At 39.4% G+C, this 27,985-nt stretch overlaps 2 protein-coding genes across 6 annotated transcripts; one reads left to right on the top strand and one right to left on the bottom strand.

The window, feature by feature from the left end:
• Positions 1-12: 12 nt before the first annotated feature.
• Positions 13-19,560, top strand: LOC137103156 (MAM domain-containing protein 2-like). 5 transcript variants are annotated; one of them, XR_010911389.1, is made up of 18 exons: positions 13-151; positions 4,597-4,707; positions 6,045-6,057; positions 6,919-7,208; positions 10,201-10,285; positions 11,766-11,903; positions 12,300-12,577; positions 12,803-12,896; positions 13,275-13,421; positions 13,892-14,005; positions 14,161-14,312; positions 15,115-15,211; positions 16,063-16,227; positions 16,373-16,626; positions 17,484-17,568; positions 17,896-17,964; positions 18,607-18,919; positions 19,440-19,560. XR_010911389.1 is itself a non-coding variant. In XM_067483197.1 (17 exons), exons 1-16 carry the CDS (start codon positions 116-118, stop codon positions 17,940-17,942), a joined length of 2,106 nt encoding a protein of 701 aa, XP_067339298.1. In that variant the 5' UTR covers positions 13-115; the 3' UTR covers positions 17,943-17,964; positions 19,440-19,560. The 5 variants fall into 5 exon arrangements, 4 of the variants coding, with proteins under 4 accessions (XP_067339298.1, XP_067339297.1, XP_067339300.1 ...); XM_067483197.1 differs by lacking the exon at positions 18,607-18,919; XM_067483196.1 differs by lacking the exons at positions 18,607-18,919; positions 19,440-19,560 and having other exon boundaries at positions 17,896-18,233.
• Positions 19,318-26,408, bottom strand: slc30a5 (solute carrier family 30 member 5). Its single transcript, XM_067483195.1, has 16 exons — positions 25,920-26,408; positions 25,630-25,752; positions 25,452-25,518; positions 25,170-25,255; positions 24,882-24,969; positions 24,681-24,768; positions 24,500-24,576; positions 24,212-24,382; positions 23,178-23,466; positions 22,670-22,878; positions 22,063-22,220; positions 21,828-21,957; positions 20,486-20,735; positions 20,167-20,393; positions 19,853-19,981; positions 19,318-19,583 (listed from the first exon to the last, which is right to left on the bottom strand). The coding sequence occupies exons 1-16, from the start codon at positions 25,988-25,990 to the stop codon at positions 19,413-19,415; spliced, it is 2,334 nt and encodes a 777-aa protein (XP_067339296.1). The 5' UTR covers positions 25,991-26,408; the 3' UTR covers positions 19,318-19,412.
• Between the last annotated feature and the right edge of the window lie 1,577 nt (positions 26,409-27,985).

Genomic DNA, 27,985 nt, shown 5'->3' with positions numbered 1-27,985 from the left:
TCTACTCCATCAGCGGCAGCCAGCACGGTGCAGCTGTGGCTCTGCCCGCCTGCCGCACCGTTAGTTGTCGGTGGCGTCGCTGTTATCTCTGCCTGTGGAACTTTCTGATCAAATCATGAGGAACACCTGCAACAGCTGGGCAGGAACAAAAGTGAGAACGCTATTTTCATCACGAACATCGTTTTCACTTCTGTGTGAGATAATCTTCACTTTCAGTCATCTCACATTTAGCTAAAGTTAGCTTTGTTAACAATAAAGGGTTAGCACTGATAGCTAACGTTCGCTAGCGCTAAAGTTAGGCAATAATCCTTGACACTTTAAAGCTTAAACTTCTTTTTATAATATTGCACATGTGTAATTAATATGATTAATGATAACTGAATTGTTAACCTGCTCGTATAACAAGTCACATTATCAGTTGCCTAAAGTATTAGTGTCACATTTTCACAGCCTTACAAATTTCCCAAACAACACCATGTTTTTGCAATGATTCCCCTTCCCCATGTGTTTCTAATAAAAAGTAAACGTTTAGTTTTTATCCCCCTCATGTGAGAAAAATTTCCCCTGCTAATACTTTGTTCTCACATTAACACACACATGGGTTCACGGGTTAAACAGGTTCACACCAACAGAAATGTTAACATTTTATAGGCAGTGTGTGTGTGTGTGTGTGTGTGTGTGTATGCTCAACTAGAAACTTAACAGTATGTTACTGTGTGGTTAAGTTCTGACATAATAATTTATAACCTTTCATCAAAATTCGACTTTTAATAAAACTACACAAAAGGATAGCTTAAATTTGAAGGAAAACTCTTAATTACTCATAATAACCGATGGTGCTAATTAATTACTATCATCAACAGAACAGTTACTGCTTAGTATTGGGGACACAATAATCCCAGCAAGCAATATATTGGTGTTATTTATTCTCTGGTAGAGCAGATCAATAGGACATTGCTGAGCCCCTTTAATTCATCCTCACCTACTGTAAGTCCTGTGTGTCCTTCCACCGGAACAGTCGTTTCCCTGGCAACAATACGTGACGGAGGATGGCAATGTGTGGAGTAGTAACCATGGCATTCCGGCTGCCAACTCTGATCCCACACAACAGCCTGCACATTTCTGTAGGATACAGGCTGTGAACTTTTGGATGAAGGTGGAGGCATGCGTGACACATTTCTAAGACCCGGGCCAATGAAAAAGCACCAAAATAAAGAGTGTGAGACCATCAGAGTGTATTTGAGTTAACGCTATCCCTTTACTGATGCCGCTAACTCATGGCACATGGCCTGCCCTGCATTTTATGCTCCAAGTCCAGTTTGCTTCTATTTCTAGAGAAGGCATCAATAATTTGTGGCCTTCTCTTTCTGCATACATGATTGAAACTATACTGTGCATGTTCTTCTGTAGTTATATGTAGTAAACACAGATTAAACCCATTACTGGAATTAGAGTGTGCTGTATCATCATGATTCATTCCATCTTGTCCTACAGAAAACCAGTGACCTTGATTTAAAATGCAAACTGCGTCTTCCAGGAATTTCATGTCCACCTGATCAGGATTTCTGTAGGAGATGATTGTTGGCATGAGAGTGGTAATAATACAGAACCACATTATTATAATCATTTAGCCTGGATCCGATGGGTTTTGAGAGTCTAGCTCATGGGCACTTCAGTGGAAGTAATGAAATAGAGGTTAATGCTGCCATTTCATTTAAGCCACCACCCAGCTTTCTCCTGCTGGTACAAAAATAAATCCTCTAACTACAGTCCCCCACTGGTAGCCACAGCTCTATGGGTAGCAGTGTTGGATTTTCTGTACACTGGTCCTAGATGGATTGCGAAGAGGTTTTGTACAAATTCGTACACAAATTGTACAAACTCTCCTGTAACAATGAGTTTGTGATAAAAATGTCATTCTAAAATAAATTTGACAACTGATAAAATGATTCTCTAAAATTAAAAAAACAGGATGAAACAACTGGATAACACACTTACAGTGAGTTTGATAGGCCTTATTATTTCATTACTAAATATTGATGACACACACAGTAATACATTACCCTAACAAATAGTGTACAAATATCTCAGACTAGATTTTCCTGCAAAAAAAAATCTGAGTGGCAAATATGAATACAAATAAATTGGTAGTCATTGTCACACTCACCTTTGAACAAAGAGAAGGTCCAGTGTTTAATGATTGAAATTATTAAAATAGGAATATTTATATTCTCTAATTGTAGAAAAATCATACAATGTCTGTTCTAACTTGCTTGTTGTGGGGCTGAGTTGTTTGGGTGGTGGAGGGCCACAGAGGTTGTAACCTGCTTAACCCTCTGGCCAGCAATTATGGACAAAATCACTTCTACACGTAATGCACATTTTGGCACACTTTAGATATTTATTAACATACTGTATTGTCATTTACAGAGACACAGGCCACCAGGACATAATACAGCTGACTGACAATTAGGGTGGAAATTTGAACCAGTGGAAACTAAAATTATCTTTGGAACTGAATAAATGCATGACTTTGTGGATAGTCCCCTGAAGAGAGGCGAGAATTTCCGCTCAAGTGCCTTTTTGCTTGTTGTTCTTGATTTTGTTTTATTTGCATTTCTAAAATGTATGGAGATGATTCAGAAACAATTTTACGGATTGTCCCCTTTGGACAAAGTCTGGAGAGAACTGTCCTCATAACCTTCATGTAGTATCAAAGTGTCCATTGTACCTCAGTAAAAGGCCCGCTAAGCAGTGGAAGGAAGCAGAGGAGTGACTATGTACCAGACAATGGCAGAATGAGAAAGAGAGAGGACGAAATAGTTGGTCTGACAGATTGGTCACAAATGTGGATGAGACTGCAGTTCAGTTATCTATATCCAGTGTTGCACAATTGTTCTTCCCACATTTGTAAATCTGTTTGCCTTCTGCTAGGATGTTAAAAAAAAGGTAATTTAAATCACTTTGCTGACTTTTGTTACATGTAGAATTACTAAGGTTTAGGTTCACAAACATAAAATATCTGCAGGTTGTTCAAAGCTAAAGCCAGGACAAATATTGTAAATGGTTTCAAAATGTTTTGACTATCTACTGGCTTGTAAAAACATCGATAAATTCATTTGTGTATGCAGACCTTTCCTTAAAAAGTGAAGGCGTTGTTGGAATGTTTTCATTTAAATCTACCACACAATTTACAAAATTTACTATCGTATACTGTACACTATATGGCCAAAAGTATGTGAGCATTCAACACACATACTGTAGGTACTGTGTGATTGTTACACAAGTTGTTGGCATAACCGGGGCCTTTGTGCTATAACAGCCTCCATTCTTTGGAAAAATCTCCAGGAGATTTGAGGAACTAGCTGCAGGGATTTTCTCCCAGTTGGACATTGGGTTAAACATCAGGTTATTGGTTATTGCGAAAGTCAAGAAATACCCTTGTTCTTGCATTTAAGTAAGAAACACACTATTGTTTTATGTTGTCGTTATAGGAGTTTCCTTTTTTGAAAGTAAACAGTGTTGCCATATCTAGAAAGTGTACACTGTCTACATGCTTTTGGCTCTTGTCTACGTTATGCACAATGTTAAAATACGTTTTAGGGGAACAAACACTTTTAAAGACTAGATTTTGTTATAGATTGCTTTCCCAAATAACTCATATGATCGTTAGAAAAATGACTGAGTGAATTTAAGCAATACGTTTTTTTCTACTGCTCCTCCACCAACCGTGGTCTTAATGGTTTGATTCCAAGCTTCTTCTTACCTAATGTTTAAATGTCCTTAGGCAGGACACTGAACCCTGGGGCGCTGTCCGGGGGAATAACCTAGCACCTCTGCAATCATCAGCATGTGTGTGAATGGGTGAATGAGATGCAACATTATAAAGTGTTTCTCAATATTGTACAAAAGCTCTAAATGCAGATCATTTACCATTAAAGCAACTACACCGGTCTGATAAAACACATTTTAAAAAGTCATTATATTTGTACAAACAACTTAAAATAGCTCCTTCCATTCTGCACTTCATAACTCTTTACATTCCCTCCCCTTTTCCATAACAGCACTGTTAGCTCACTGTGGTTCCTCTTCCTCATCAACATCCCTCCTCCTCCTCTTCCCCACCCCCACTCTTTATCCCACCAGCTCATCACTCACCTTCTTTCTCCTCCTCTTTCTCCACCTCCTTTCTCTGTTGTCCAGACACACACACATACACACACTTCCCACTGGAGAATCTGCAGTGTTCTGCCAGTCTGCGCGCTGGAGAGTCACTCAGACGACACACACACATACACACAAACGCACAAGAAAAGTCTTCAAAACAAACTTTGGGTGCAGTGTCTTGTGAACATCGAACTGTGGATGCAAGACCTACTTTTGCTTTTCAGAGGGTGAAGTTCTTTCTAAAAAAAAGCTGCAATGCTTCCATTCTACCTCTTGACTTTTGCTGGTGAGTACATTTTAATGACTGTGCCAGTGCTGGTGCATGAGGGCATACTTCCATTTCTGCCAGCTACTGTGATTCATACCTACCACTGCCTCTTTTTAATGTCTGTTTTCTCTTTTTCTTTTTCTCTCTTTCTGTGTTTAAAGGCATCGTCCAAGCAAACCACCAGTTGTTTCCAGGCTCCTGCAACTTTGAGACCAACACCTGTGGATACACATCAGATGCAGACCACACGAGCTGGACCCTACATAAAGATGGTACTGAAAGTCTTTTCTAAAATGTCACATGGCATCTCCACATGGCATATACACGTTTAGGTTATGTGCTTAAGTTGAGTTTAGAGAGTATTGTGACTCTTTTAGTTTGTATTACAGATTTAGCTGTGAGGTTGCAGTCATTTATTGCTGGGCTTTGCCATACCACTTAAACACTGGTGAAAAGAAACACATGTGGTCTGCATTGATTCCAACATCCCAGTTTGAACATCTGGAGTCAGTGAACTAACACATTTAGGCATTCCCATTGGTTTGTTCCTGCAGCTGATAGGGATGAGTATAGTACATACCCATATCTACAGTAAATTATGTCAGTGTCCATTCATGCACAACCGATCAAAGCCAACAGATGAATGCAGAGCATTTGTACATGATTTAATCACTCTTACTTTTCATTAGATACATCTGTAATTCCAGTAGATCTTATATCCTTGTAGACTCATTGTCTAGAGCAATGTCCTTGCAGATACTGTAGATGTCGTTTGGAGACAGATGCCTCTAAAGGCCGGATGCTGTCACGTAAATCGTGACATGTAGTAAGGCCTTTTTTAAAAGGTGCCAATTTAGTTGATGTTACCAAACACTGTCTTGTAGTGCAAAAAGCTATCGCTGAACCTAAAGGGGTACTTCACTAATTTTAACTTGCATTCTGTGGTTTTAGTAGGGGACTACATGCATCTGAAAGTATTGAACTTCCCTTTGAATTCCATGTAATAAAATATTGCTTGGTTTCTTGCTGAAAAATACTTCAAATGACATCATCTAGAGTAGATTTTCTGTGTTGATGATGTCATCTGACGCTTATGGTACAGAGTATGTAGTCATATGGTCAACATACCCATTGACCCACATTCACAATTCCAATTTCAAGCCAAAACAATCGGCTCTATCTCATAAACAGACAGAATACACTTGGTCTTCCAAAGCCAGGACATTATCAGAGTGTACCAAGCCAAGTTAGCTGATTACTAGATTAATTTCTGTAGGTAAATTTACAATGTATAACAGATAAAATTGTCTTGTGCCTCAATACCCATCCACCTATTCATTATCTGTAATTGCGTATCCTGCCAGAGAGATTACTTTCTCAGAATTTTCTACAAAAAAACTCTTTGTCCAGTAAGGTAGACCAGTAACTGTTGCAGACCGTTTACCTGACGAACCTAACCATTTCCAGTCATCATATGATTAGAAAACTTTATTCCAATGTAATTCTTTTTTTCACAAATTGCTCTGCAGCTGTAGTTCTCACTGTCTGCCTTTCCTTTGCCAATTACTTTCTCTTTTCCTGTTTCCATCCCTGTTGCTACTGCTGCCAGTCTGGTTTAAAAGGTTAGTGAGGTTGATGTGTTACTAGTGTGCTTAGTTCTTGCTCATGTAATCTCATCTCCGTCCTCAATTCTGTGCTGTGTGCAGAGAAGCTGAAATAATAACAGAAATGAAGTCATGTCAAATATATTTGTTTTTATGCCCTTTTTTTTCTATTCAGTATTCAAAGCAGGCAATGTTCAATTTAAGCATTATAGTTTGCGTGTGTGGATTCCAATGAGTAAATACAAACATTTGCAAACAATTGTGTATGAGGTGAAATAAGGGTGTTGTGTTAGTGTGTTGGAATAAATGTGTGTTTGTCAGGATATAGCAGCCCTGGGGCAACAGGGCATTCCACAGGGACAAATAATAAAGGACAGACCAGTGAGGAGAGCTCAGAGGTCCCTGCAGCAGAAAAGGAGCTAAGAGTTGCTGTCATGGTTGGAGCTGAGGCGAATGTTGACATTGGACACAAATTCTTATGCATTGTTCAATTTCATTGATTTTAGCTTTAAGCAGTACTTAAAGATTATTGCTCTGATGTGAACGGCCAAAACTAGTTGTGCTAGTGAATGACACATGCTGAATGACTTATAGCCGTTGAGTCTTAGCCTTGTTGAAGCGTTGGCTGTTCTTGTCACTATAGGTATCATCACCTGAAAGTACCTAGAAAATGCATTTAGCATCATCTGAGCAGTGCTCAAATTGCCGAATTGGGAAATTTTTTTTTAACTGTCTTAAACAAGTTTCAAAATTCTACAAGCCCCCTTTTTCAGCTCTGGTGAAAAGAAAGACATAAAATGGCAAAATTAAATACATATATTAACACATTTATTATCCAGAACCTTATTACAACTATTACCTTACACCTTTTTCTTTCAGGTCGTTTTGTCGCAGTGGATGCAGCCCCTTCTGAGGACCACCGTGTGGAGATAGGCACAGATGCTGTGGTGGAGAGAGAGATTTTAGGGATCCTGCTGAGTCCCCCTATAGAGCAAGGTGACTGGAGCTGCCTGCGGCTTGTCTACCAGATCACTGATTCAGGAAGCCTAGAGGTCCTGCAGCGTACAGAGGGAAAGAGCTTTGACAGGTCATTGTGGAGAAGCCAGACACCATCTGACAGTTGGGTCATCTCAACCATGGACCTGCAGAACAATACTGAGCCTTTCAGGGTAAAACACTTCGGAATGTCTAATCTAGTTTATTTTATCCCATAATATAGAAATGTTAGATATAGCATGCTAACTATTTAATTATTGTTAGAGCCTGACAATATAATTCCCCTTGTTGAAACTTAAGTGTTTATTATCTGGGGATCTTGAATATGTTTGCACAGGTAAGGGCATGCTAGCTTTTTATTACGTCATGGTGAAACAATGACAAAGTGTCAGAGGGTCACAGAATTCGTCTTTTGAAAGACACACGTAACTTTTAACTTGTAATAATTACTTTTAGGAATAAATTATTTTTAATGTCAAAGGTCAAATATAAAAGTGGATTAAAAATGTGTAAACTCATAAGGAATTGTGAAACAAAATTCCAATATAAGTTACTCAAGTCAAAATTTTAAACAAACAGTCAAAGTAACATCTAACACAACTACAAATCTAGTTTAACATAGTTTGAGTGTTTGAGTGCATAGATTGAGTGTTAGGGCTACTAACAAACAGAGAAATGGAGAGAGAAAGATTTGGGGAAAAGCATTTTGGAAAACTATTGTGTTGGTATTAGAATAAAGTCATAAATCACTATGTAATTTACAACATTTCAAATTACAGTGTTGCCCTTTTTTAGAATTAAGCTGAGATAGCTTGAGTAAAACTTGTCAAAATAAAGTTAGAATTTTATTAAGGGAATGTTTGGAATTTTCAAGAAATCCATTTGAACTTGATGTTTTCCAAAGTACAAACAATCATTTGTTCAACAGAAAATATATTCATGGTCTGCATTAAGAGACTAAAAGGACAAGAAACAAGAAATATACCAGTGGGCTCCTCTGAAGTGGGTAAATAATTTACCAGTAACATACTAATTTACAAATTACTATTTTAAAAAAGTAATCAGAGCTTACTTGTCCACTAGTTGTCTAGTTGTAGCTGCTAAATAAACAGATGAGGTGGTTAACACTGTTTAACATTACACATGAAAGTTTAAATTGAGACCAGTGTGAAGTCTCTAAAGAAATGCAAACACCTACACCCATACAGACATTATCTAAACGCTGAGTGGGAATAGTAAAGCACATGTTTATGTTAAATGTAGAGGCAGAGCTGATGCTGACAGGGTCTCGACCTACATGATTGTAACCCAGGCCTGTGCTATGTGGGCCCCTCAGCACATAAATATCTTTCAGTCTAGAGAAAAGAACAATGAAATGAGGTTTAAGCTTCACATGACTGCTAACATGTTCTCCTTTTTCGTCTCACTGAACACACACCCATGACCAAAGTGACTATATGGTGCTGAAATCTTACAATACACTACAATTTCCAAGCACACGAGCATTCAGTCTGGAACATGCTTCTTGTGGAGGACCGAGCATAGCCTGCTCTGGGGATGAGTTCAAGCTCTGTCCATAGCAATCCATAAGTTCATACTTAAACAAGCCCTATTCTTGTCCACGTTCTCACACTGTAATGTGCACTTTGGACTAGTCATCAGCAGCAAACAGAAAGGCTGCAGGTGCAAAAGAAAAGTAGTGAACCTGTGACTGTTAACAAGTTTGGTATGTAAATATCATGCTACTTTCTTATATGCTGTTTTTGGCGTATACTATAATGGTTTGTACATTTTGGAGGGTAAGTGGTTAGGTTGAGTCTCTCTCTGACCAATGGGCCATGCCAGAATTAAAGAGGTAAAGCCAGGAGTGTGCAGGGCTGAAGCATGAAGCAGGCCTAAGCTGGTTGGACAGTGCTGTTTGCAGCTTGTTTTGGAGTTTTTCTGCCCCCTAGAGAGCAAAAACAGATTAATGACACTAAAATTGCAATTTTCTTAACCAGTATGTTTTGGTTGTTGCGAATGTAGTTGTAGTTGTCTTTGTCCTTCTCTGTCCCCCTCTCTCTGTCCCTTTCTGCAGGGGTCCCCGGCTTTGAAGCCGTGTGTCTTCCAGCGTACAGCTACTGGTCCTACCGACCTGCCCAATGTTTTGTTGTTGCTTTTTGTTGCTCTGTTTTTTTCTCTCTTCACTTTCCACTCACCCCAAACGGTCAAGGCAGATGGCCGTCCACCCTGAGCCTGGTTCTGCTGGAGGTTTCTTCCGTTAAAGGGAGTTTTTCCTCTCCACTGTTGCCTGAGGCTTGCTCAAGGGGGAATTGTTGGGTTCTCTTTGTACATCTTTATAATCTTGACTTTATTCTGTAAAGTGCCCTGAGATGACTTTGTTGTGAATTGGCACTATCTAAATAAATTTGAATTGAATTGAATTGAATGGACATAACATACAATAACATTTAAAACAACTACCATTTTATAGATATGACCATTCGGTTGGGTTTGATATGGTTTATTTTCCAGCCTTTATCCTCCTTTTTAACACACATAGTAAGGAAATAAACTATTACATTGTATTTATTATATATTTATTGTAAAAACAGACCATTTACTTCATTAATCTAAAAAAGTACCTCGTTTCATCACAAACATACACAGGAGCATGTACAAGCCGTGACCTCCTGAGGTGTTTCTCCTCCATCATCCTGTGTTTCCGTTCTTCCTCTGTTAGCCCTTTTATAGTTAACCTGCGTACATGAGCTTTCAAAATAAAAGTATTTGGCATGCACTCTTTGTGACCCTCCATACATTAAGTCACCTTCTATTATAAGGCTAAAGATAAATGCCCACATTTATTCTGTATAGGGCTTTTCTACCTTACCGGCACCCAAAGTGCTTTGTAGTAGCTTCTCATACACACACACACTCACACACAGATGACAATGCTGCCATGCAAGGTGGTGACCTGACCCACTGTGAGCAACCTGGGGCTCACTGTCTTTCCCAAAGACAGTTTGACATACGGACAGGAGGAGATGGGGGATCAAACCACCAGATCCAGAAATGGTGGTGTGACCTCTTTACCTCCTGAGCCGCAGCCACCCCCCGATGTCACGGTGCTGTCACTCCATATGATAAGCTGCAGGTTTTTACTGAACATGTGTTGTTGATTAGGTTATCTTCGAAGGTAGAACCGGACGGAGCGCTGGGGGCAGCGTGGCTATCTTTGAGATCCACATCACTCCTGGATATTGTCTGGGTCAGTGACTTACATACATACATCACTCACATGTCTTTATTTAATCAAAAATAATCCATGCATGCCTTCCTGAATAAAATCCATCAGTGCTTTGTACTTAAACTCACATGCAGACAAACAGGGACATATTAGTTCTATTTTAAAGTGAAAATCATGGAATAAATTTGCACCCGCACCTACAAATGCAGTTGAAAATTTACGTACACTCATGATAGACATTACTGTCTTTGAACTGTTGTTTTACTGGGGCAGAATAACTGCACAATATGCCTTTCTATTGAACGGACAATGCAGATCTTTTGTGCACAGTTTTTAATTCATCTGGGGTTTTCTGACATCAACACAGGCTCACAATTATACATACAAGTGTTAAATTGCACATACGGATACACACATCTTATCAGGTTTCACCTTTAGCAGTCACTTTTGGTATCCATCGATCCGGTTCTGGTAGAACTCTGGTTGCACATTTGATCACTTTTCTTGGGAGAAAGGTTAAAACACCAAAAATTAGGGTTGACTACCACAGAGTCCAAACTATATCCAGACTGCTGGAGAAGCTTTATACAGTGGGTCCAACTCATCTTAATACAGGATCTAAAATTTAAAAAATGACGCAATTCTGGAAGGTAAAATGTTCTTGAGGTGAGATACCTCACCTTTTCTCCCCCAGACATTTCTCTAGTCATAGTGGCAAAACAACTCAATATTTCTCTCGTTTGACCATAAAACTTTTTCTTTGCCAATAGTCAGGGCGAAGTTTAGTTGAGCTTTAACTTGTCAGTTTTGGAGCAGTGGCTCGTTTCTTGGACTGCAGCTTTTCAGTCTGTGGCTCTGCAAGATTTTGGTTTGTGCCATGATGGTTCCTGGGTTGCTTCTGACAATCAGAAGTAAAATCCTCTTCTCCAGATCTTCACCTCCCACTAAGTCGTATTTATGTACAATTGTTTGTACAACTGATCTTGGAAGCTGCCGTTGTTCAGAAATGTTCACAAGAGACATTCCTGTTGTGTAAATGTACTGTCCTCTTAATTAAATCTGCTCTGAACTCCATGGACTTTCTCATTGTACTGAGTGTTGGTTAATCGAGTGCTGTCAAACAAGCCCTTTTTGTGCTGGCACAGAGAAGCTACCAGCTGTAATTGTTCATGTTCGATAACAGGAAGTTAAGACGCCTTAGGATAGGCAAATTAGAAGACATTTTGCGACTTTCAACACCACTGACATAACATTTTAAATAGTGTATTTGTATTTCTTAACACTTGAGGTTGTGCTGATTTTGCAAATTCTTGAGGTTTTTACTAATTAAAGCTGTTTGTTGCACAATGATTCTGCTTCAGCAAACAAACAAAAAAAAAAAAAACGACTGCTCAAATTTGCCATGACAGTTGTGGCTATGATGTGTGTATGTAAACTTTAACTTGAAGCTGTATGTTGTGACAGCAGGCGAGTTGATGACTTGTCATTGTGCTGTGCCTAGAGTGTGATTTTGAGGAGTCTCATCTGTGCGGGTACAGCAACCAGTGGAATGCCAACGTAAACTGGTATATCGGAGGCGGCGGGATCCAGCTGCTTGACAACGAAATGCCAAATGACCACACATACAACAACAGGACAGGCGAGTGACATGTTTATCTCAATACAATCTCATTTCTCCTGTTTCATTTGGCCATATTGCCCAATTGGTTTCTATGGTTGTGGGTCACAAATATACAGGTTCATATTTAAAGAAGTCTCAGTCCTAAAATAGCTGTGCATAGTAGTTTTCTGGCAGCCTAACTCACAACGGCAACAACAGAGCATTTGTGGTGGACAACTACTATATTTGGCAGTAGGATGATTCACGTCTTGCTATGGTGTATATGTATTGTACCAAACATAATTGTAAAACCTCCTGCTAAGGATTTGAGATTCTGACTGATTGTTAAACAGATGATAGTAAATGCTTGACAGTTAAAACACAGGACAGGACACTGTGCTCTGCAACTTGACTCATGTTTAAACTCCCTCTCAGGTCACTTCATGTACGTGGACTCTATTTATGCCAAGACCTTCAAAGAAGTGGCTAAACTGATGTCTCCCATGACAACAGTGCCAATGTCAGGCTGCCTGAGTTTTCAGTATCAGCGAAGCAAAGGGGGAGGGAACATGTTCTCTGTTTTTGCCCGGGACAGTCTGGGCCAGTACCAGGACCTGTGGAGGGCAGGTTCAGAAAACCAGAGCAGCTGGAGCCAGACGCTTGAAGAATGGATACCTGTGCAGGTGGACCTGAAGGCACCATACCCTGTACAGGTCAGATTGAATGTGCTATATCAGAGTTATACTGTACCTGGCATTATAAAGCTCTATGTTATTATTTTTACTTGAACATACTCTATGTATTTATATATTTTTGTCCCTTCCTACTTTTCTTATTAACAAAGTAAATGAATACAAACAAATGTATATCTCTCTGTGCATGTGTGTGTCTATATGCAGAAGACGTCACTCTTTCCAATTATCTGTCTGCCCCTTTAGGTGGTCTTTGAAGTGGCATTTAACAGTCCAAGAGGTGGGCGGGTTAAACTTGATGACATTTCCTTTTCTCCAGACTTTTGCAGCGCAGACACTGGTAAGCTCCAGCCACAGTCACTCACTCAGGCACATTTACTGTCAAAATTAGAACACAGAGAAAAAAAAGTTTCTTGGGAAAAATTGGGAAGCTGCATAATATTAACATTTTGGGATATTTAAAGGACTAAATGCTTAAAGCTGCCTTACAGCATACAGAAGCTCCAATAGTGAGATTTTGATGCATCCATCCTTTTTGGGGCAGTCAAGTTGACCTAAGGGTTGTACTAGAGTATCTACTATGGGGTCAACCAAACGGTTTCATCCCTAAGCAGAGCAAAGACTCACGTTTCAAGCTGTCTGGGCTTTAGATTTTGACCAGAGCCACTGTTCTTCTTCAGTTGCGTCAACCCTGATTCCATATACATGTATTCCACAGAGCCGACCTTTGATCCCTCCATTGCCAACTGTGACTTTGAATCAGGTTTCTGCCTCTACACGCAGGACCAGGCAGCAGAGTTGGCATGGAGGAGAGTTTCTGTGAAGCCCAACATATTCAGGAAGGGAGATCACACTACAGGTGCAGGTAGGAATACACAATATACTATTCAAATTATATAAGACTTGTAGTGCTGATGTCATAAACAATGTTTCATACATAACAATTCTGTAGCTCTAAAGAGCTTTTTAGACTCTTTTAGTGTATAGTTTTGGTATCACAGCAAATTTACTCACCATTTCCAACAACAGACAGCTTATTTTTTTTGGCTGAAAAGCTTTGATAAACCCACTGTATGCTATTTAGCTCTAAACCATTTAGCAGCTGAATACACAGTGATTTTCTTTTACAGCTGGTGAAAAATAACAAAGCTAAGTAATGTTCTTAAGAATTTAAAAGGAACCACAAAGACGACCCCAAATATATATGTGTATTTTTGTTGAAATTCAGTGGAACTCCAGATTAATAGCAGGTTAGGGGAACATTCATGGCAAACAGATTGAGAGGAAGAGAGAATTTCACAAGAAAATAGAAACTGCTTCTTCTTTTTCTTCCAGGATCTTTCCTGTTGGCACACTCTGAGATGAGCTCCAGTTATGTTAGTCGCCTGATTGGTCCAACTCTGCCTGGGAATTTTAAGTACTGCCTGAGATTTTACTTTTTTCCCAGCGGTGAGTGTCACCCAAGCCTCCACTCTGAGGCTACTTATATGCTGAGACTCCCCACGATTTTCCTTGTATGTGGTGCTGTTTGAGTCTAGGTTAGAATCCGTTGCTGTGATTTATTTTTCTGACTCACCAATCATAAATAACTCTGGCAAATGCAGGTTTCAACCAGACGGCCCAGGCTCTGGCTGTATATTTGCAGTCAAAGCAGAACGGCAGCAGTAGCCAGGAGAAGATCTGGACTCAGGGGGAGAAGTCTAGAGGAATCTGGATGGCAACGGATGTCACCTTCCAAACATTGCAGCCTGTCAAGGTCAGTGGAGAGGAAGTAAAAATAACATGCAAGTCAAGGATCATTAGTAGATGTGTGAAAAAATAAACAAGGACTAAAAATGATAAAAATTGTGTAATATGAACAAAATGAAGACAGAAGAAAGTGAGTGAAGAAGAAAAGGTAGGAAGGGAGAATGTGGGGGAAAAAAGAGAGAGGAAGAGAAGAAAATAAACCCAGAATAATTTAAGGAAGGGAGAAATAAACAACCAAGAAAAAAGGAACAAAGAAAGGAACAAAGATAAATAAAGAAGGGAAGGAAGCTCTTTTCTTCTAAGGATAAAGAAAAACAAGAAAAAACTAATGAAGGAAGGAGGAAATGTAATACAGTCCAAGAGAAGCAGCTTTGAAGTGAACTATTAATAGGAAAGCAAATTAACAGGAAAGAGACAAAGGGAGAACAAAGTTTAAAGAAAATTACAAGAAAGAATGATAAACTAATGGAAATATTAGGAAAATAAAATACTTTTAAGTTTGATTCAAAACCAAAAAATCTTTACTTCCTGTTCTGGCCTTTTAACGCTTTTGTGTCCTCATGTGCTCTGTGTGGAAAAGTAATTCATCCAGAAGCCAAAGTGCTCGGAGTCTTTCCCCACTCTGACCTTTTATTCCTCACTTTTCTGACAATTTCTGAGTCACGCACAAGCATCAGTTGGGGAAATGAAAAACAACCATAACCAAGTGTTGTTTTGTAAATGATTATTAGTTGTAAAAATATTCAAATTCTGATGAACCAGTGACGCTGGTGAGGACACATCTGCTCACTGTCTGTCTGTGTCATCAGGTGGTTTTCGTCAGCACTTGCAGGAGCTTCTGGGACTGTGGCTCTGTGGCTTTGGACGACATTAGCGTGAGCCTCGGAGACTGTGACCTGACAACAGGTAACGAACTCAAACACTTCTGGCGTGTATCCAAGTGCTGAGTAGGCTGATGCCATCGCTCGTCAATGCAGTGATCCACTCCAGTCAACATCTGGTGGTTTGAATGTTGTGGTCCACAGAGATTCAACAACTGTAAAGTCCCACATCGCCAGGGGCCCCAAATATTGCCAGTCAACATGAATGCGAGTGGATTTTTGTAATTTGATGATAAAATTTGGGGGGGAACTTACACTACAGTAACTAAATCCAATGTAAATAATTTTTACCATAATCAAAAGATACTAATCCCATGCACAGCTGTGTGTGGTGCAGTAAAGTACAATATTTAATCAATCATTAGTAAGTGAGCCGTAATGTGAAATGTGTTGCTTGGAAACGGAGTCATGTACGATTATTAATCAAATGAAGATCTAAACTTCTGTTCAGTGCACTAGAATCTTTTGCTGAAAAATGTTTTTACTATGATATTTTTGTGATTTTACAGTGACATTTCAACAAACAGTATTTGGAGTGTATATGATGCACAAAGGGTGGATCAGCATCATTATTGTGCCCCAGGCTCAACTAACTTGTTAATCCAATATATTTTTTAAATATAAAAGGAAAATCTACCAGAGGTCTCCCAGTAATGAAAATGTTATGTAATTTGAAAGATGTGTGTTACACTTACAGTTTAATTGAAAACCTATATGATGATAATCCACGTTCCGATGCTACTGACTACATTTAAAAAAAAGATTTGTAATGTTCAAGTTTAAAATAATGTCAGATTAAAATCAGTTAGCAGGGATGCAGCCTCTGGATTGTCACAGGAAGGTATTACCTAACAAAGCATGTTGTTTGTTTTCCAGTTGCAGGCATGTTGTCATCATCTCTCCCAGGACACTGTGACTTTGAAACAGGCCTGTGTGGTTACACCCAGGACAAGCACAGTGATGATGCTGACTGGGAGTGGAAGAGAGGACGCACCCCCACCTCATACACTGGGCCCAGAGCAGACCACACCAGTGGAGCTGGTGAGAGTTACCTTCACTTCAACTCTCTCTGAAAACTGGTCAAAATCCTCCTTTACATGGTTTGGTGCATGCTAGAAATGCCCAGAGATTCCATTATAAACTTCCACCGCTTTGCACAGTCAAACCTGTTTCCTTTAATTGACAGGTTACTACCTGCACATGGAGGCATCATCTCTGTTGCGTGGTCAGATCATACGACTGCTGTCTCGCCCTCTGAGGGGCTCCAGGGGACCTCTATGTCTGCGCTTCTACTACCACATGTATGGCTCGGGAACAGGGCAGCTCAGCGTTCACCTTGACAAGGATGGAGAGAATGTGTTGCTGTGGCAACGGAGCGGCGAGCAGAGCATCACCTGGCTGAGAGCTAGAGTGGAGTATCAGTGTGACAACCAGCATCAGGCAAGAGTAGAACACAGTTTCTCTTGTTCTTGATTCTTCTATATAAAAAAAATGAAGAAACCCATGTGTAAACCCCAAGTGCTATCTAAGGTTTTAGGCTGAATGGTATTAAATGCCTTCCCTGTATTAAAATATGCCTCTGCTTTTTTGCTGAAAATCTCCTCTGGATGACATCATCTGGAGGAGGTTTTCTTTTCTGGTTACAGTTATCTGGTAGACCATTTTACAGAGGTTTTAGTCTTGGTTTGACCTGCTCCTCCAGAACTCCTGCCAGTGACATAATCTGAAATATAAACTCCTCCATCTGAACCCATAATCTCAATTTACCAACTGACAGGCTCTGAGTGGTGAAAACAAATCGTGTTTAGCATGTATAGCCTAAGTTAGTTTAGTAGCTAAAACCATGGTCATTTGGGGGACTTTATGGGACCCCTCTAACAGCATCATCCATTCAACTTACTGGTTCCACCAATTATATCTACTATCTAAAACCAATTATTTGCTCTTCACATTCATTCCCCTCCATAACACCACCAACAGGCATAACTAAACCCATACCAGTATAAACCCATACTCAGATACTCAGAACATCAATGTTGGGTTTAGGGTTCCTGAGGTTTAATAAAGTAAATGATGACAATGTATTAATTCTGCAAGAAGAAAAAGCAGGTGCCACAGCAGTGGCAGCAAGACTGAATAAATCTAGAGTGTAAAGTAGGATAGTAGATAATAAAACAACAAAAACCAAAAACGGAAATTGTTGTTGTGGTGTGTTTTTGTTGCCCATAAGCACAGCTTCTAAAATGATTCAAATTGTTTTGGAATTGAAATTGTTATTTGTCATTTTGCTGTCCCAGATTGTGTTTAAAGCCACCAGGGGTTCATCAATAAGGAGCGACATCGCCATTGATGACATTACTTTGGAGGGTGGACCATGCCCAGGTAAAGAGTCAGATCAGATTATTATTTTTTTGTCATATGCAGGATAACACTCAGTTGCTTATAGACAAGAAGGAACCAACCAATTTACTAATAAAATTAAAAAAAATGTAAATATAAACCCTACATATATCTGTGTGTGTGTGTGTATGTGTGAAATTTGGCTATATACATGTGCGAGGTCCAGAGTGTAAGGGAATTATCGAAAGCTACCGTCTACAGTATGTAGGATATTTGTTGAGCACTTAGATAACATTTTTAGAACCCTAAAAAATGCACAGGGAAATATTTGAGGTTTGTAACAAGTTTCCTGATTTGTTTCTCCTGCAGATATGGAAGTCAGAGCCACTGTGGGAACGTCCAATGAGATCGAGTAGAGGAAAAGAGGAAAACAGCTGTGTAGGATGCATGAAGCTTCTTTTTTTGCACATTATAGACAGCTCAAAGTGTTTTCGACTCCTGACTCCTAAATATCCATCAGTAAAGATGTGTTTAAACTGAAACATTTCAGGGAGTTGTTTTCATGGCGCAATTACATACCAGTTATTTCATAGTCAGCATTTCTCTCTGCACTGTAGCAACGGAGTAGGTTAAACTGTGTTTTTCTTCCCGTTTATATGCATTAGATTAATGCTCATGGCACAAATAAACTATAGGGTTATTCACCATGACCTTTGTATTTTTTCTCGATAACTGCTGTATATAGATACAGGAAATGCTTTTACTGCCACTTGGAACTATACAGCTTAACAGAAATGAAAACCTAATGTTAGTATTGTGAATTCTGACAGAAATAATGTAACATTAAGGAGCCAGCAAGCATCATGTATTTAAACATTGTGATACTTTCAATGCTGAATCACCTTATGGGAAGAGTCAGTTTATTATGAAGCTACGTTAGCTATGAAGGTACAGTCACCAGCTGGTTCTCTGAGTTCATACACATACACTGGTCAGTATGAACTGATGGAATACAGAAACTCTGTTCGTAATGTCTTTGTCAAGAGTTAGAAAAGATGAATATTCTTTCCTTTCTGTTAGATAAAGCCAAGAAAATCAATAAAAAAAAGAAGTAACCCTCAAACCCTTGTAAAAGTCCCTTTGGCAGAAGTGATAACTGCAAATCTTCTTGGTTAAGTATCTGCAAGTATCTTATCCCTGACCAGTTAATCCCAACTTTCCAATTGCATCAAATTAGATGAAAAGCATCTGTGAACCTTCATTTTGACATCTCTCCCCTGATGTTCTGTTCTGAATTTTGGCTGGGTCACTCAGGGACTTGTCCTTAAGCCACTCCAGTGTTGTCTTGGCTGATTGCTTCAGGACATTGTCATGCCAAAGGTGATTGTCAAAGGTATGAAATGCTAGCACAGTCTCAGTTTCCTGCATTCTAAAGCAGGTTGTCTTTAAGAAAACATAAATCTATCTGACTATTCGAACATAAAGGTCTGATGAAATGTTACTGAGATATAGTTCTTCCATCTCTGTTGCAAACTTATGAAACTCTTGTTAGACTGCCTGATATAGGTTCCTGATCAATTCCCTGAGCAAGGTCCAGTTACTTGGTTTGGTCAAATGGCCCACTATACACACTCAGGCCCAAAAATATAGCACCCGAGCAATTCTGTCAGAAAATTGTTCCAATTGCAAATGTTTTGGCACTTTCTTTGTTGTAACATATGATTACATTGAAAATGACAGAAATGCACACTTAGAACACAGGTTATGCACTGAAACAATTGCAATGATAAAACCACTATATTCAAATTTATTCACACCACAGACATATACTGTACATTTTAATGAAAAAGAATTACTAAAGTTTAATTGAGTCCCAAAGATTTATGTTACATGATGCATGTCCCATCTTTTAGGTATTTCATGGATTCCATCTGCTGCGTCATTGCCAAAACTTCGTGAAATCCGGTGCTGAGCCCAGACATGTGCTGGAAATATGCCTCTTTCTCCACTTGGACTGACAGATTATTCACCCCAGCATCTTTCAAAATGGCCGTCACCTACAGATCGGGGGATTTGCACAGTCACACACCAATCAGAACAGTGCATCTGTTCATACTTCAACACTGAAAAAAGTTTTACGGCATGTAAAAAAAATTGTTTATGTGTGTTGATCGATGTTGCATAGTAACATTTTTATGGATGTAAAGACTTTTCTGTGGAAGTAATTTAAACTGTGGTTAAATCATCATCAGTTCAGTGAGTCATCCCAAAAAATGGATGAGGAAACTGTTACACTAGGTCCTCAGATATAGACTCTGACACCAACCTGCTGTATGATCCTCTGCTCCACCACATCTGACATGATCTGAAGGTGGATAGTGCCTGCGATCATGTTGGCTGAATGTCTCCAGAAATGAGGGTCTCTGTATGACAATACTCCTTCTAGCTTCTCAATCTGAAACAAGAAAAGATTAGTAAGAGGAAGACAACTTTTTAATACTAATACAACTTTTGCTAAGGCAACTGATACTGCTTAAGAAGATTCTTTAATGAGTTACCGTATTTATTAACTAGAAATTTAAATAGAAGTTGAGAATTTTTTTTCCAGTCACTGATTAAAGTACATTTGTGATGCCTCACCTTCTCCAATGCAATGTTCAGGTCCTTGTCATGTTCTTGGGGAGTTCGTAGCAGAAGAACCTCGCAGGCATCCTTCAGCAGTGGGATGACGCTGAGAAAAATGAGCGTAGCGATAAAGAGCGAGCAAATAGGGTCAGCGATCAACCACCCAAACTGACGAATGAGGATGGTGGAGACAATCACACCGACACTGCCCAATGTGTCTGCCAGGACATGAAGGAAAACTCCTGGAAGAAAAAGAAAATAAAAACGTGCATAATATCTTGCTACAATTTCCTTTCAACGTTATTTTTCTGTGCACTGCTGAAAACACACTCACCTCTCATGTTAGCGTTCATGCCTCCGCCACCCACGCTGTGCGAGTGCCCGTGTCCACTATGTCCATGTCCCCCATGCCCATGACCTCCATGAGAGTGGCCATGACCTCCGTGGCTGTGCTCGCTGTGGGAGTGGCCGTGGTGGGAGTGGCCATGGTCATGTGATGAGCAGCTTTTGCCGCCGTGGGAGTGAGCGTGACTGAAAGCACAAATGCCTACCAGGTTGACCAGCAGTCCTCCAACAGACACTGGCTATAGGGGGCGACATACAGGACACAAAAATCAGACCTACTGATGTCAAAAGACTTCATGCAAGATAATTTATCATTGATGGCAAAGGTTCCTTTCAGCTTAGCACCATCAGTAAAGTTTATTTTGTTCCTGAATCCTGTTATCACAAGAGAAGGTGGGGACTACTTGTAAAAATGTCCAACTAGAGGAGAAAACTAATGATAAGATAAACCTTTGTCCCACAGAGTGGAAATGTACATTTACAGCAGCAAAATGTGAAAATGTGAGGCAAAAAAATTATATTAATAAAAAAATATGTAACATTAAACCTACCCAGGTTATATTATTCCTCATTAGCATGTATGATCTCAAAATGTAAGACTATGATTAAATGACTTTATAAGACTAAGCATCTTTCAGCATCACAAAGGTGTGGAGTATTTGAATTTGCCTCTGTATAAGGAAAGGAATGGGTATAGAAATTTGATACTTTTTGTATATAGTTTGCTTTTATAGTCTGCTTTTTCGATCACTATTAAATTCAACTTTTTTGTTTTGCAACAATTCAGCCTCTGCAACATCAGTATTTTGCCAACAGGCTTCTTCTTTTCCTTTGGGCTGTTCCCTTTCAGGAGTCGCCACAGTGAATCATGTGCCTCGATCTAACCCTGTCCTCTGCATCCTCTTCTCTCACACCAACTAACTTCATGTCCTCTCTCACTACATCCATAAATCTCCTCTTTGGTCTTCCTCTAGACCTCCTGCCTAAGCTCTGCTACCTCCAGCTCTGCCTCCTGTCTTTTCTTCTGTGCCACTGTCTCTAAGCCAAACAACATCTCTGGTCTCACCACCGTCTTGAACACCTTTCCTATCATTCTCGCTGATACTCTTTTATCACACAATTTTTGCCAATTTTTTACCCAACTACATATATATAAGAATATAGATATCTAGTAAGGACTCTGAACTATGCTTACTCAGTATTCAATTACTCAGAATCAAAGGGAAAAATGTGATCAGGATATATTAAATACATTTTACTCAAGTGCATTAACAAGACGGAGCAAATGCACTTTTAGCCTTTACACGAAATGGCAGAAACAGTTTACTCACTGTCAGCATGTCTGTGTTTATATTAGGAGGGTCCAATAGACGAGTGATTGACGCCACAAAGACAAAGAAAGCGATCACCATCAGGAACAGGCCATTGATGAATCCAGAAAGTATTTCAACACGACCATACCTACAAAAAAAGTACATTTTAAAACATCCAGCACAATCTAAAACAAATTGAATTATTCCAATATTCTGCAACAAAGTCTTTAAACTTGTTATTTAAGGATTTTACCCATAGGAGAAGATCCTTGTAGCTTTCCAGCGAGTCATAAGGGCAGCAAACAGGCCCAGGACTAAAGCAGAGCAGTCAAACAGCATGTGAAACCCATCGGAGATCAGCCCGAGGCTGTTTGTCCAAACACCATAAAATAGCTCCACAAAGGTAAAAGCCTGAAACCAGCAGAGGCAAAGATTCTTACAAAATGAGAACAGATTATGAAATCCAAATGAACCAGCTGTCACACATACAAATACTTTTTACAAACAATGTGGAAATTTACTTTACATCTTAACAACAAATAGTTAACTCTATAGATGTTTTATTTTCCTGAAATGTTTTTTTTCTAAAAAAAAGTCAAAATGTAATTAGGTTGAATCAAAAATGATGACAAATAGCATATGCAATCTGATGAATTAAATAAATGTAGATTGCAAACGCCTCTTGAGCTTTCTATATATATAAAAAATATATATAAGCTTCTACCATTGCCTCTGTGCAAAGAAAAAAAACAAAACAAAACTGGATGCAGTGTTCAAATGGTTTAAGTAAGTTGGCTTCTACATAATATCCACAACATGACTGTTGGTTGCAGAGTTTCTCTTTCTGACACTGCACATACCAAGTTAAGACACAGGAAGTAGAAGATCTGTCTGGAGTCATATTCCTCCAGAATCTGTTTCAGTGAATCTTTGATGAAGCGTGGAAGCGACTGTGATGTGTGCTGCAGGGCGTCACCCATGAAGTTGTAAAGAGGAGTCCCTTCAGGTGAGTAACCAACCAATGTGCCTTTTTGACCTTTCTTTGATGGAGACGAGAGAATACTTGATGCTGCAGTGAAAGACAAGAGAGAGAAGGAGGACAGGTTTATGTATACAATGTTGAATATATCATCTTATAGTCATACAACAAAAATGTATTGAACACTTTTTTTGTTTGCTTTTGTCTTTAACGCTATCATGAGCTGTTGTACATGTTTCAAATGTAATATCATATCATGGTTTTATTTATGTTCAAATATTTGATGTGTTCACATTTTACCGGGTGTTGTTACTATTGTTCCTTCTTTCTGGTTGCTGTTTTAATACTATTAGGAAATTGTTTAATGAATTGCTGTGGGTTTAACTTACACATGATGAAAAAGATGGCGCTGACGAGCACTCCTCCAGAGAGCACATGCTCAGTGCTGACCTGCTGGGGTGGTTTGCTCATTGAGCGCAGCTGGTCGGTCAGCGGGTGAGTCCAGAAGTTTGCCAGCAGCAGGGCACTGAGGAAGAGAGCAATGGCACCATAACGAGCGCACCTTGGCGCCTCCATCTTTGTGTTGCAGGTGGCCTCAACATAAAATTCCAGGATCATGACCGAGAAGATGATCATCCCAAAAGGCAGGATGAGGGATGACCATGATTCTACTTTGCTCTGGTGTTAAGCAAGAGTGAATAACAGTTAGTGATGAGGTCAAGTAAATGGTCTGAATCACAGAGACACCGGCAAGTTTAAATGTTTTGTTCTGAAATCTACTGGCTCGAAAAGTTTCAGATATACCGAAAAAAAAACAAACAGTCACTCTGGTGATAATGAATATTCACTTTGAATGTGTCACAAATATACTATGACTTTATGTATCTAACAACCAATGAGTGTATATATGGTGTAATCATATACAGCATATACAGACCGACCCTCCCGGTAATCTGGCATTAGCTGGGATACTGACTGCATTCCCATGAATTTAATGCAAGTTCACAGTGTCACACATTAGCAGCATTTACCTGCTGCTACTGCTGCTCATTACTCCAGCTAGTTGATGATCAAAGCTAACACAGGGACACAGTGTCAGCTGCTAGTAAAATCATAACTCCAGAGAGCTGCTGCTGTTGCCACGTGACAGCAGAGGAGGTGATACTCACCATTTTTAGATTTAAGTAGTTTTCACATTTTTAAATATTTCACAATTTGAATTAACCACATTAATGCAATATATCACCCAGCCCTACTGGAAATATTTCAGTCTGGATCTATGTCTATCTATGGACTAAGTGATCAACAGACAGACAGACCAACACAGCCATTTTTAGAGCTGGCAGCATGGCTAACAATGTGAATAACAGGCATTAAACATTTTTAAAGATTTCTCATTTTGTCACATGGGCAATGAACTTACTTCTGTGGTGGCTGACAACACTATGACCCAGGGCAACAGCACCAAGGCAGAAACCAAGTTGTCAAGGGCATAAAGACGTTTTGCACCACCAATTTCCACTGATAATTTCTTGGAGGCTGTGTGGAAGCCCACCTTCAGACACAGGGAGACCACCAGCAGCACAACACCCCCCTAATATGAAAAAAGGGAGCAAAATGAATGTGGAAAGCAGAAAACCAAAACTTTCCTATGCTTCACTTTAACCAGCTTTGAACATAGCATTTATGGTAGGGCATGAACTTGGCTTACTTTGTGATCTGCAACACCTAAAAATGCAATAGCAGTGTGGAGGCAATGAGTGAGCGCACTGTCATGATGTCCCTCAGCTTGTTAGAAGTGGAGTCAAGGAAACAGAGTGTAAACTGACAAATATGATGATTCAAAGTGAAAACAAATGTAAATGCTGCCCAACATAAGGAGCAAAGGATACGGTGCTCTGCCATTTTTGCCATAAGATCATCGTTGTCAAATAGTAGGAGGCAGATAACAGCAATGATGAAGAAAGCAGCGCCTCTTGTCTGTGCAGAGTCATGGAAAAAACAGCAGTAAGTCTAAATACACTCAGGCTAAAGTGACACATTTTAGAGATCAACACTTCTGATTTCAAAGTAGTGAATTTATAGCATATTACCTTAGAGGGGCCCCCTCCAGAGCTCGTGAAAAGAACACTGAGAAGAGCAATAACCACAACATCACTGTGCTCAAAAAGTAATAAGGTCCTGTGAACAATACAAGACAGCTTTTAATCACTCCCTGGACACTACAACGACTGCATGAGCATGCACATAAATACAGTGCAAATACACATTTCTCATCACAATGATTAGTACTAGCACTATTACTACTAATGCATTTAACACGTATTGGAAAAGAAAAAACCATAATCCAATGCAAAGTTTTGGTGACACTGAGGCTTTACCTTAAAGGTCCACAGAGAGTTAGACCAAAGAAGCCCAGAAGTGATATGACACAGCTGAAAACAGCATGCTTGAGTAACTTTATCCACTACAAAAAAGAGAAATGACAGGGGAGTTATTATGGGCATACAAAATATATATATATTTATCTCCAATGTTATGCCAAGTGAGGGAGAAAACAGTTTATGCACAAGAGAAAAATAAAATGAGGGCTTATTTGTTTTGATTTTTTCTTCACTGGTTTGCAACCGCTGCAAACTGAGAAGGAAGAAAGTCCAACAAACCTGTCTTTTTGAGATGACTTTTCCAGAGGAGAAAGGTTTTTGAAAGAAAAGTAGAACAACAGCACCCCTAAAAAGCAAAGAAGGCTCACTTTCCTCATGTTCAAATATACAATAATAATAATAATACAAATAATCATACATAATCTTAGTGAAAAGTGAAAAGCTGAGGAGTACTCACCCTAACTTTAATATAAAGATAAAATGAACAATGTGAACAACTTTTAGGATGTCGTATGATTCAAAGATCCCAAGAGCCTTAAGTACTTTTGTGATGATCAGTAAAACTATGTACCTGGTTAATCTGAAGAGAAAAGGTATATTAGTACTGAAAAAATACAAGTTTAAAAAGCAGTCACAAAGGTAATTTGCCTTTTTTAGGAAAAATACAAAGAGTTGCTAGTTGGGGCTGTAAAATATGAGCTACAGTAATTTGTCCTGACTGACTTCATGGCAAAACTACAGACATACCTGGAATTGGGCACTTCGACCATGCCCAGTTGTCCCCCTGAGAGGACGTTGCTGCTGTATTTGTCTTCCATCTTCAAGTCCCAGATAGGACCAAATCAAATCCAGTTACAATAACGCTAAATGGTATCCCATTCACTACACAAGAGTGCGAAAAGATGCCTTCGGATTCTTTATCATTCTCCTTAATAAGACTATAAAACAAACTGTAAACTCATAGGCACATACAGTCAGCTGGTAGCCTTGTTAGCGTGTTAGCTAGCTACCTAGCCATCCGGCATGCTAGTTAAAGTTGTATCCAAAGTTTCTTGTTGCGACCCGTCCTTTGTACACGGTATATATCAAGCAAATACCTATAACCACGTAGTTAGAACTACATAATTAACTATTTTTCAGATGTAACTCAACACAATACCATCTAACAGTGTGTAATGTAAGGACAAATCCAAGCCAAGCTGGCCAAAGCCACAGCACTTCCGGACACGGAAAACATTCCACGTCACGTGCGTGTAATCGTCAGCATTGCCGCTGCGCAGTTCAGCGCAGTGCGCTAATGTTTGGTTTCACGAACTTTTGCTCCCTAAAAGCTATTTTCTTATTAATTTCTTATTTGATTCTATTACTAGCCAGATTTTATATTGAAGTTAAGTTTTTCATACACAGACCATGCGTCTTAGTAATGGAGACAAAATGCAAACAGTACATTAAAACAATTCAGCATTCTGTAAACAGAAACGCTTTTAAAATTGTAAATGTGTGTACTTCATATATTATTTTCATACAATTGGAGGTATACAGTTTCAACTGTGTCCATATTTCCTTCCTAAATTTGATCCCAACATTTGGATCAGATTGTACATGTCATTTACAGACACAATTAATGAACTTTCTGTTGAAGATGATATAACACATTTTAAATGTAAAGCCACCCAGATAAAACGTATTGTAAACGTGATAATTATAATGGATTTTTTAAAAACCCAAATGTAATCTTTTCTAAAAGATTACATATATTTCCCGATTTTGCTCGTGACTGGTTAAAGTAATGGTTTGAAATCTGTATTTATTTATTTTATTGTTGCAGTCCTATTCTTTATATCACCTTTTTATGTCTTGTGAATTTTTATTTTCTTTCAAACAAATCTCTAGAACAGCCTTCTTCCACCTACGGAACATTGCCAAAATTAGGAGCATCCTGTCTCAAAGTGATGCCGAAAAACTGGTCCATGCATTTGTTACCTCTAGGTTGGACTACTGTAATTCCCTACTTTCAGGATGCCCCAGTAACTTCCTAAATAGCCTGCAATTAATCCAAAATGCTGCAGCAAGAGTGCTGACTGGAACTAGCAAGAGAGATCATATTTCACCTTCACTAGCTTCTCTCCATTGGCTTCCCATTTAATGTAGAATAGAATTTAAAACCCTGCTTCTTACATATAAAGCTCTGAATGGTCAGGCTCCATCATATATAGAAGACCTCATAGCACCATATCATCCCAGTAGACCACTTCGCTCTCAGAATGCAGGCCTACTTGTAGTTCCCCGAATTTCCAAAGGTAGAATGGGAGGTAGAGCCTTTAGCTATCAAGCTCCTCTCTTGTGGAACCAGCTCCCAGTTCAGATTCGGGAAGCAGACACCCTCTCTACTTTTAAGTCTAGGCTTAAAACCTTCCTTTTTAGTAAAGCATATAGTTAGTTATAGTTATGCTGCCATAGGCTTAGACTGCTGGGGGACCCACCCCCCAATGCACTAAGCTCCTTTCCTCCTCTTGATCATCTCTCCTCTCCTCTCATCCCGCAATTGTCACCACTGTATGTCATTAACTCTGTGTGTTCTCTCCCGTAGTTGTCTTCGTCCTCCTCTGTCCCCCTCTCTCTGTCCCTTTCTGCAGGTGTCCCCCGGCTTTGAAGCTGTGTGTCTTCCAGCGTGAAGGTACTGGTCCTACCAATCTGCCCGATGTTTTGTTGTTGCTTTTTGTTGCTCTGTTCTTTTCTCTCTCCCCTTTCCACTCACCCCAACCGGTCAAGGCAGATGGCCGTCCACCCTGAGCCTGGTTCTGCTGGAGGTT

Source organism: Channa argus, chromosome 18 (assembly GCF_033026475.1).
Source record: "Channa argus isolate prfri chromosome 18, Channa argus male v1.0, whole genome shotgun sequence".
Lineage (NCBI taxonomy): Eukaryota > Metazoa > Chordata > Actinopteri > Anabantiformes > Channidae > Channa > Channa argus.
Note: the sequence above shows the minus strand (reverse complement) of the source record. Positions and strands in the feature narration are given on the sequence as shown.